This window comes from Phalaenopsis equestris, unplaced genomic scaffold (genome assembly GCF_001263595.1).
Source record: "Phalaenopsis equestris unplaced genomic scaffold, ASM126359v1 Scaffold000650, whole genome shotgun sequence".
Taxonomy (NCBI): domain Eukaryota; kingdom Viridiplantae; phylum Streptophyta; class Magnoliopsida; order Asparagales; family Orchidaceae; genus Phalaenopsis; species Phalaenopsis equestris.
In genome coordinates, this window is record NW_018165090.1 from 237449 (window position 1) to 248262 (window position 10814).

At 32.1% G+C, this 10814-nt stretch overlaps 1 protein-coding gene across 1 annotated transcript in view; it reads right to left on the reverse strand.

The window, feature by feature from the left end:
* Nucleotides 1–5480, reverse strand: part of LOC110030077 (DEAD-box ATP-dependent RNA helicase 10-like) — a 34139-nt gene extending 28659 nt beyond the window's left edge. The window contains exons 1-2 of the mRNA XM_020732631.1: nt 5346–5480; nt 4010–4150 (exon numbers count right to left, since the gene is read on the reverse strand). Coding sequence (XP_020588290.1) covers nt 4010–4150; nt 5346–5480 — 276 coding nt within the window. The remainder of the gene's footprint in view (nt 1–4009; nt 4151–5345) is intronic.
* Nucleotides 5481–10814: the final 5334 nt, after the last annotated feature.

A 10814-nucleotide genomic window follows, 5' to 3' on the forward strand; every position in this document is an offset into this window, starting at 1 on the left:
AAAACTGTCACCTAAGAAAACTCTCGATAAAAATCAGGAAATATTATCTTCAAGGATTTCAAAAGCATAAGACTTTTTCAACGAAATCGAACAAAGAGGTGTGAAAAAGGGAATGGTTTGGAACATTTTATTATAGAATCCAAAGGAGGGAGAACAAGGGGATGTCATGGATCTGAAGGAGAACCTCGGTGACATCCCAATCTATCCTATGGTTTGGCTTCAGTTTTGAGGATAAATATTTAAGTGTTTCATCCTACAAATTTTATTTGTTAGGGCTTATATTTGTGTGAAACGATAACAAAAATAGCCTGTAAGATGTGAGGGTTTAGGTCGTGAAAGACGACAACCTCAAAATCCTAAGACGAGTTAGGGCTTATATTGTATAACAATTTTATACAAAGGACTACAGATATGGTGAGGATTTACGTTGCATAAGCAAGCAACCATAGACAATCTTGAAATCCTATAGCTTGTTTGTTTATTTTTAAGGAAGGAAACTGGTTTAGCTAGGGAAGATGGGTTTTGTTGTTGAAGATGGCCGTGTTGCCCACCATGCTAGCTCCAAACTCCTTGTCGCGATGAGTTTTCAGTATTCTAGGGTGTCAAGTTATGATGTCAAATCAGGTGGCCCTATGGTTGAAGTTCTTTAAATTTTATAGGGCATGTTAAAGTTGATTAGAGCGACACCGGTTATGATCCTTCGGTTCCCTTGTTCCGACACCACTATTTTCAAATGGATTCACTTAGTCCATATAAATTTACTAAACTCAACTTAATGAGTTTTGTACTTTCATTTAGACTGTGAGAAGCCTCATTAGCAACCGTAGGTTACCTCCTATAAGGGATTCCCGATCATCTGATAGAGGCGTCTTAATTTAGTTGCAATTGTTGTTTTCGTGATGTTTGTGATTAAATTTTGAGTTGTTTTATATTTTGAATGTTGTGGAGGTGATTTTTATCTTGGTTGATTTTAGTTTTGGTTTTGTTTTTGGTTCTGTGGCATTTTGGAAATAACTCTAGCCTTAAGTTCCAAACTCTAGATTAATTTGATTATGTTTCTAGCCTGTCACCCTAAAATCACCAATTCTACTTGCACTAACTCATGGATTACCTTCTCACCCTCATAATTATTGTGATTCTTACTAATTGAGGAACACATGGCTCTCCCGAGTCATTATGGATTCACAATAAGTTTTAACATTTCAATTGGCCTGATTGAAGATGTAAATGAAGCATGAAGTAATGAATCATCACAAGAATTGAATAAGAGAAATCTTAAACAATTATAATCCTACACATGATTATTTCTTAATGAAAGAAGAAAAATAAGAAAAATACTCATAATTCATGAGGATAACACATCAAAATACGATTTATATGAAAACCAAAGTTTACCAACAAAGAAAAACTTAAACAAAAATATAAAGTACTTATCTTAGTCCTCTCCCCAAGCAAAGCCTTTAACGTTCCTTTGCAGTCTTCTTCCTCTAATAGACACACTAAATCACACACTAAATAGACTCTCACTCCACACACCAAGAATCACAACCCACTCTCTCCAAAAACACCTCCACACATACACACACATGAGAGAAAGGCTCCCTTCAACCAGCCATTGGTCCCTTTAAATAGGGCTATAAAAATCACCAAGGGTCACTTCAAAATTTGTTCAAATTCATTGCACAAAAGTCAAAACCGGTTCTGGCGCTTAGGCACCAACCTTCTATAAGCCCATTTTAACTACCCGCGCTAGGCTACTTTTTGCTTCGTAGCTCCGTTTGACCGTCTTTTACTCTGGTTTTTCTCCTTTTGCTCTCTAAACTCCAACTTTTGTTCTTGTAACCAAAAACACAAAAAACACCTTTCATTAAAGCCAATATCCTTAAAAATGAGTATAAAATGTATATATGCAAATAACACATTTTAAGGCATGTTAATTCCCCCAAACTTAAACGTTACTTATACTCAAGTAACTCATCTATTTTGTAAAATAAATAATTTAACTTATAACAGTGAGTTTCATTAAAGATTACTATACTCTTGACCCATAAATGTGATGGTAAGACTTTAGAAAATTTTTTAATAACTCAGGATAGAACTAAAGAGAATATCTAGTACTCAAGTGAGGCATTTTGATTTTCTAATCTTTTCAAAAATAACTATAAATTCTCATACATAAGAATCTTAGAAGAATAAAAGATAGAATTTTATGAGAACTCTATTAATAAAAAGTTCACTAATACATTTGAAATTATAAATAAGCTCAGAAATGTAAATAAGTTTCTTCCCTTGAGATGATTCAAGTGAAGCCAATTTTTAATTAGACATCTCCTGAAGCTTCTGCCCACATTTTTTTTCTTTTTACTTTACCTTTTTTTCATGTGAGAATTACTATATCTAGATAGTCTTTACTAATTTTGAACTTCACTATCCTCTTCCTAAAGTTAGAAACTTCTCACATTTCTTTACTTCATAATTTGTATTAAAATATAAAATAATTTTTCATAGAGTCTCTAATTCTTTTTAAAATGTAAATCTAGGATTCTTAGTTTTTCAAAAAAATACAATTTTTCCTACTCTGATTAGTCAAAGCATATTCCTTTACTTTTATACCAAATATCTTAACTCTAGAATTAGCTTTTATTTCTAAAAATCTTTACTTAAGTTTACAATAACATTCATAGCATTAAAAATATAGTTATTTAAATAACACCACATACCACATGTAATGTTAAAACAGTTTTTAAACATAGTTTATTTAGGACAAATAAGGCTTTATTTTTAAAGTTTTTCTCTCTCCCCCAAACTTGAATTTTTAATTGGTTTAAGACATTATAATACACCAAGTATGAAGAGAAGAAAATTTAACATATTAATCTATCATAGGGTTCTAAACATGAAATTATTACAGGTACAAGTAAGAAAAGAAAGTATGTGTAGCAGTAAATTAATCTAAAAAACATGTTTAGCATGAAAAGTAATAAGTAAAGGACTACTATCACATACAAGTAGTATATATATGAACTTATTAAAAGAAAAATAGTGGTGCAGTGAACTAAAAAGTCTAGAAATCACATCAATAGAAAACATAAACAACATAATGTCCGGTACTATCAAAGTAACAAGGAAAATTCAACAACTTGGGAAAGCAAATACATGCACTCAGAAATCTACTCCTCCTCCTCCTCATCATCACATCATCCTCTTCCATAGGCTTTTGGCGCTCAAACATCTGATAGTGAGGATAAGCAGGGAACTCAACACTCTGATCTCCCTTCAAAAAGCTCACAAGGGAAGAATTGAAATTCACTTCACAATCACATATGTACTTTAAGTAATGCTACAAATGCTCCCAATGAAGCTAACACTTTATAGAAAGAATATCACCTTATTGTATTGGCAACTGCTCCAGTACAATATCCATGCTAAAAGGAGTATGGATAGAAACACTAGATGTAGAAGGTCTCGTGGCCGAAATAGAAGGAATATCAGAAGCTCTACCTTGAGGTCTTCCATATAAATCTACATTAGCCTTACCAATAGGGGAGTAACTCCTCCCAAGTCTCATATTTAACTTCAGACTGCTTACAGATAGTAAAGATATGAGAAGGGTAACCCAAATCTGAAGTAGTGGTAGCTCTGGCGGACATGAAAATAGATCTGTAAATGAGAGAGCCAACGTCAATAGGCTTCATCTTCTAAATGCAGAAGTTTTATATAACTCTCTAGTGAGTCACCTTACTCAAATGATTTGTAGGAAGAAATCAAGCCGAAATAAAATAATTCCATGCTTTAGATGGGGCATTAAGCATGGAAGAGAGAAATTTACCTTATGCCCATTATTAATTTTCCATGCTCCACGCCCATCCATCAGGAATCCAATGATATCATCTAGCTCTAACTCAATAGGCTCGAATTCATAATAGTATCAATCCTTAAGAGGAGGCAACTCATATAATGCATTAATGCTCTCGAGAGTGAACTCAACTCCCCTTTCTCGAACAAATACCTCCTCTTCAGGTGATTCCAGCAGGTTCACATAGAACTCTTGCACCACATAAATAACTGCTACAGTAGTGAAGTAGCAGAATCTTTCCCAGTGATGAGCAATATATAAATTCTTGACAGCACCACCAGGACTAGAAAAACTCTGCTCAGCAATAAATTTCTTTTATAACGAAAATTTGTTATAACAATCTTTAGCTTTGAGGTTAACAAATTTCTTGTTATGAATGACCTTTTTCCCCTTTCCTCTCTTTATTTTAGGAGCCATCACAAAATCTAGTAAAAGTTCATATAAATTCCAAACATAAATTCTAAAGGGTCCTACAAGCAATTTCCAACCAAAAAAAATCTTCTGCCATGAATTTTCACTATTGTTTTCATATTATTCAAAAATTTTGGTATTTTCAAAATGTAGAAGATATCCATGGTGAAAGAATAAAATTTCTTAGAAAAAGTGTAGATCGTACCTAGAGAAGAAGAAATCTAAAGTTTATAGGCTCTAAATCACCAAATTTCGCAAGCAAGGAGAAGCCCTTAGAGATATAACCGTGCAAATAGAGGAGGAAGACGACAAATCAAGATTAAAAATGGCGTTAATTGGTCTAATTTGTGATTTATTGGATTGAACTGACGTTCAGCCGGTATGGTGCCTAGGCGTTGGCTTCAGCAACTAAGCACCCTACTACGTGGAAAACTGACCCAGACCCAAATTTTGGTATTTTTTATTTTTAAAATATAAGCACAACAAACCTAAGGCCTCCAAACTCTAATGTATTTGATTTAATGTCATTTTATAATTTATTCATTTTCCAAAACATCTCCCAACTTTCATTTGCACAAGTATTGAACTCCTAAATTCAAACAATTCAAATGATTCGAACACACTAACACCATAGTTCACTCACAATCCTAACACAACTTTACAAACATAAGCATAGATTTGATACAAACAGACATAACATCAATCCATAATAGGAAATTAAATAGATATAAACATAGACACTACATATGCAAAACTAGAGACATCTAAAAATCAAAGTCAACACAACAATCAAACACAACTAAAACATCAGATTTTACACACAAACCTTCAATTACTAATAATTATGCACACTATTTTCATCCACCTTCTCATTCATTGGAGTTTGGTGCACAAACAAATTATAGAACGAAAAGCGAGGAAAATTTTTGGAAGACTTCTCTCCAATCTAGTTGTCCTTCTGATACATCCTCACTTGCACATCCTGGAAACATGCCAAATGATTGAACTGAAGTTTCAACTACCAATCCAAATGCTTGAATTGGTAATAAATGTCACTTAATTTGGTATGCAGATTCACAATCTTCTCCTCAACCTTCCTGATTTTCTCGGTAATTCTTTCAAGGCTAAGTGCAAGGAACCCATTGAAGTATGTATGGGCGTCCTTGTGCATGAATTTCTTTCCATCAGCCTCACCATTGTTTTTACTCTCCATTGGCACAAGAAAATAGATCAAACACTCACTTCCTTCTCCAAATTTGCTCTCTCATGACTAGAATACGAAGTGTCGAGCCCCTTAAGCGAGTTTATAGTGGGTTTAAAGGGAAGAAGTGGGTTAGAACTATCAAGGGACGGTTTATCCATGATTTCCAAACCATGGTGCCTAGGTGCTAGATTTTGGCGCCTAGGTGCTAGTGCGCAAATAAGCACTGTTTCGCTTTGCGTCCAATTTTCATGTCCCAACTTCAACTTGATCAGTAAATTGATTTTTTGTGACTCCTTACATCTTGTTGGTCTCAATACTACATCAAATAGGCCATATAACAACAACAATCAATCCACATAGATAACCATGGGTTGCCTCCCACAAAACAATTAGTTCAGCGTCGTTAGCCCGACTTATCCAATATTTTACTCTAGGTGACCCAAAATCAGGATTTTATCATATAAAGACATATTTCCACAAATGTAAGGTTTCAATCTGTGTTGTTTACTTTAAATATTTGTTCAATTTTTTGATCCTTAATATCTATAGCACCATAAGAATAGACTTGTATTACAATAAATGACCCCAACCACCTGAACTTAAGTTTTCTGGGAAATAGCTTCAATCCTATGTTATAAAGTAAAATTTCTTGTCCAAGCTCAAGATCTTTCTTAATATCTTCTGATCATGCCATATTTTCATCTTTTTCTTATGATTCTTTGCATTTTCATCTGATTCATTTCTAATTTCCTCGAGCACATTTAACTGCAATAATCATTTCTCGCCAGCATATTTTAAATTATAACTAAATTTCTTAATAGCCCAAAAAGCTTTATGCTCTAATTTAATAGGCAAGTGATAAGTCTTTCCAAATATGAGCCTATATGATGACATTCCTATAGGAGTTTTATAAGCGATCTTATAGGCCCATAATGTATAATTAAGTATAGCAGACTAATCTTTTCGATTAGGATTTACAGTCTTTTCTAATATTCTTTTAATTTCCAGATTGGATAATTTTGCTAGACCACTGGAATGAGGGTGATATGTTGTGGAAATTTGATGCTTAATTCTATATTTCCTAGTTAATGTTTCAATTCTTAAGTTCTTAAAATGACTTCTCTCATCTGTAATGATCGCTCTTAGCATTCCAAATCTGATAAAAATATTTTCCTTAAAAATTTTACAACGCTTTGAGCAGCACAGCAGAATAAAGCAACAACTTCAATCCATTTTCAAATATAATCCAAAACAAATAAAAAATATATTTTTTCAAAAGATGGTATAATTGTCTCATAAAATCTAAACCCCATACACTAAAAATTTCATCTTCCAAAGTAAAATTAAGGGGTATTTCATTATTTTTAAAAATATTGCCTACTCTTTGACATCTATCATATGTTTTAACATAATTATTAGCATACTTAAATAAAGTATTGTAGAATTTTAAATGCAGTTCTATCTATCCCAAAATGTCTCCCAAAATCAGATTCATGACATTTTTGAATAATTTCTTGGGTTTATTCAAATGGTACACATCTTCGGATAACTTGATCCTTACATTTGTTATATAAATAAGGGTCATCCCAGAAGTAAGACTTTGCATCATGAATGAACTTCTTCTTTTGATAGAATGTTAAATGGTAGGGTAAAATATTACTAACTATAAAGTTAACTATATCATCATACTACGAAACATGTCATTCAAGAATCACATATAGTTGTTCATCAGGATAATTTTCATTTATTTTAATATCATAATCACTATAATTTTTTTGTTGCAATCTTGATAAATGAACAATAATTTGATTATCAGCTCTTTTCCTATTCACTATTTCAAAATCGAACTCTTGCATCAGAAATACCCATATAATTAACCTTGATTTTGCATAATTCTTTAACATCAGATATTTTATAGCAGAATGATCAGTATGCACAATACATTTAGCTCCAATCAGATAAGACTGAAATTTATCAAATGTATATATTATTACCAATAATTCTTTTACAGTAGTAGTATTTAATTTGAGTTTCATTAAGAGTTTTACTGGCATATTATATAACTTTAAAAATCTTATCTTATTTTTGCCCTAATACTGCCCTAATAGCATAATCACTCACATCACAAATTAATTCAAATGATTTTTCTCAATCAGGTGAAAAAATAATAAGTGCAGTGATTAATTTTTTCCTTTAATAAATTGATGGTATTTAGGCATTCCTCATTAAAATCAAATGTCGCATCCTTTTCCAAAAGATGACACAGAGGCTTGGCAATTTTTGAAAAGTATTTAATATAGTGCCAGTAAAATCCAGCATGTCCTAGAAAACTTTCAAATCCTTTCAATGTGGTAGAAGGAGGTAGTTCAACAATAACTTGAATTTTTGCTGGATCTACTTCCATGTCATTTACAAAAATTTTATGCTCTAAAATAATTCCTCTTACGACCATAAATTGACATTTTTCCTAATTCAAAACTAAATTGGTTCTTCACAACATTTAGAATTCTTGTTAAATGATCTAAGCATGGATTAAAGGAAGTTCCAAGAACTGAGAAGTCATCCATGAAAAGTTCTATTCCTTTCTCAATTAGATTGCAAAAATGAACATCATGCACCTTTGAAAAGTTGTTGGTGAATTACATAAACCAAAGGGCATCCTTCTAAAAACAAAAGTTCCATAAGGACTTATGAATGTTTTCTTCTCTTGATCCTTGGTAGCTATAAATATTTGGTGGTATCCAAGATATTCATCCAAAAAACAAAATATCGGTGCCCAACTAACCTATCCAACATTTAATCCAAAAAAGGTAGAGGAAAGTGATCTTTCCTAGAGGCGAGATTCAATTTTCTATAATCAATACAAATTCAACAGCCAATGACTTTTTTATCTTGGAATTAATTCATTATGTTCTTTAATAACTACAATCAATCCCCCTTTCTTTGGAACACAGTGAATCAAACTAACCTAGACTCTGACAGAAAAAGGATAAATAATTCCAGCATCCAACAACTTTAAAATTTCCTTTTTAACAACATCTTTCATTATGTGATTCAATCTCCTCAGAGGATCTACCCTAGACTTATAATTATCTTCCATTAAAATTCCGCATACAAATTGAAGGGCTGGTTCTAATAATATCTGAGAATGCCCATCCAAAGGCTTTCTTATAATTTCTCATTGTGTCCATTAATTTCTCTTTGTGATCTTCAATTAAGTTTGAGGATATTATAACAAGTAATGTTAATGAGTTCCCTAGAAAAGCATACTTTAAATGCGTAAGGAGCACCTTCATGTCAAGTTTAAGAGGTTTTTCAATAGATGAAATGAGAGGTTTACTAATTTCTGTAGCATCTAAAATTTCAAAATTTTCATGAAAATAATTTAAATCCTCAGTGTTTATATCAATTGGTTTTCCTTAAAAATTTATCTCATTTTTATACTCAAATTCTTGGTTTTTCGTTTTAACTACACAACTCTCTCGGAAATGATTACCAAATAAATAGTCAATAGTCTCTATTCTGTAACATTCATCATCTTTTTCTTTTGTTGAATAATTCATTGATTTTAACACATTAAAAGTAAATTCCTGACCATTAACTCTTATGGTTAACTCTCTTTTTTTATATATCTATCATAGCTCATCTGGTGGCAAGGAAATGTCTCCCTAAAATGAAAGGTATTTGTTTATCTTCTTTAACATCTAAAATAATGAAATTCACAGGAAAAATAAATTTATCTACCTCCACTAATACATCTTCTATAACCCATTTAGGATAAGTAATCGATCAATAAGCTAACTCCAGGGTTATAGTTGCAGGAGAAATCTCTCGTAAGCCTAAGCTTCTGAATATTGATAATGGAATGAGGTTAATTCTCACTTCCAAATCACATAAAGATTTCCCACAAAATCTTTCTTATATCATACATGGAATAGTAAAGCAACCATGATCTTTAAGTTTTTGAGAAAGTTTCTTCTCAACTATTGCACTACATTCTTCACTAAGTGCAACAGTCTCGTGATCTCCAAAATCTCCAAACTTTTCCTCTTCTTATTTAACATTTCATTCATAAATTAGACATAACTCGACATTTTCTCCAACACTTCAACAAAATAAATGTTGATTGTTAGCTTCTTAAATATCTCCAAGAACTTAGAAAATTATTGATCAAGCTTCTGTTGTCTCAGTCTCTGAGGAAATGGTGGTGGTGGTCTTTCTAAATTAATCTACGGTGGAGAGACAGGTTTTCTCAATTCTTTAGGAACTCTTTTTTTCATATTTTTCATTTTCATCAATCTCATTTTCAAATTCAATCTCTTTTTACACTTTAGTCTCCAACTCTTTACTACTTCTCAACTTGACTGCTTTAACTTCCTCGTGATTTTTATCTTTAGGATTAACTTCAGTATTACTAGGAAGTGTTTACTGAGGCCTATTGCTAAATGAGTTAGTAATTTGTCCCAGTTGATTCTCAATATTTCATATTATAACACTCTGACTTTGTAATTGATTACCCATCTATAACACCAATTCTTCTATATACGACAACTTCTCCTTAATTTGTTGGTTAATGGTAAAGTCAGGACGATAAGAAGGTCTATAGTTAGTATTACCCTGGTTGTTCCAATTTCCCAATGGGGTCGTTTGATTTTTCTCTTATTGCTGACTTCCACCACCATAATTTTTATTCTAGTTAAAGTTAGGATGGTTTTTCTAACCTGGGTTATAATAGTTAGAATATGAGTTATTAGTTCTATTGTTAATTGCACTTAAAGTCTCATATATGGCTGAGAATCAATCAATTGTCCCAATGAATTTTCCTCAATCACATTTGGTGTTTGAGAAAAGTTCATTCCAAATTGATCTAACTTCCTTGATATCATAACAACTTGAGATGCCAAAATAGAAATTGCATCATTATCATGAACACTGGCTATGAATCATTATCATGAACACTGGCTACTTTCTTAGGATTTACCCTTTCAGAGGGCCATTGAAAGTTGTTAGTAGCCATCTCTACTATTAATTTATAAGCTTCATCAAATGATTTTGACATTAATGAACCTCTAGCAACAACATCAATAATAGATCTAAGGGATCCTATTACCATCATAAAATGTTTGAATAATTAACCAATATGGCAAAACATGATGTGGACACTTTCTAAGGAATTCTTCAAATCATTCCCAAGCTTAGTATATTGACTCACCTTCATACTGAGTAAATGTAGTAATATCATTTCAAAGCTTTACAATTTTTTAAGGTGGAAAATACTTGGCCATGGATTTTTATGCTAACTCTCCCCAAGTTTTAATAGATCCACGTGCTAATAAGTTTAAC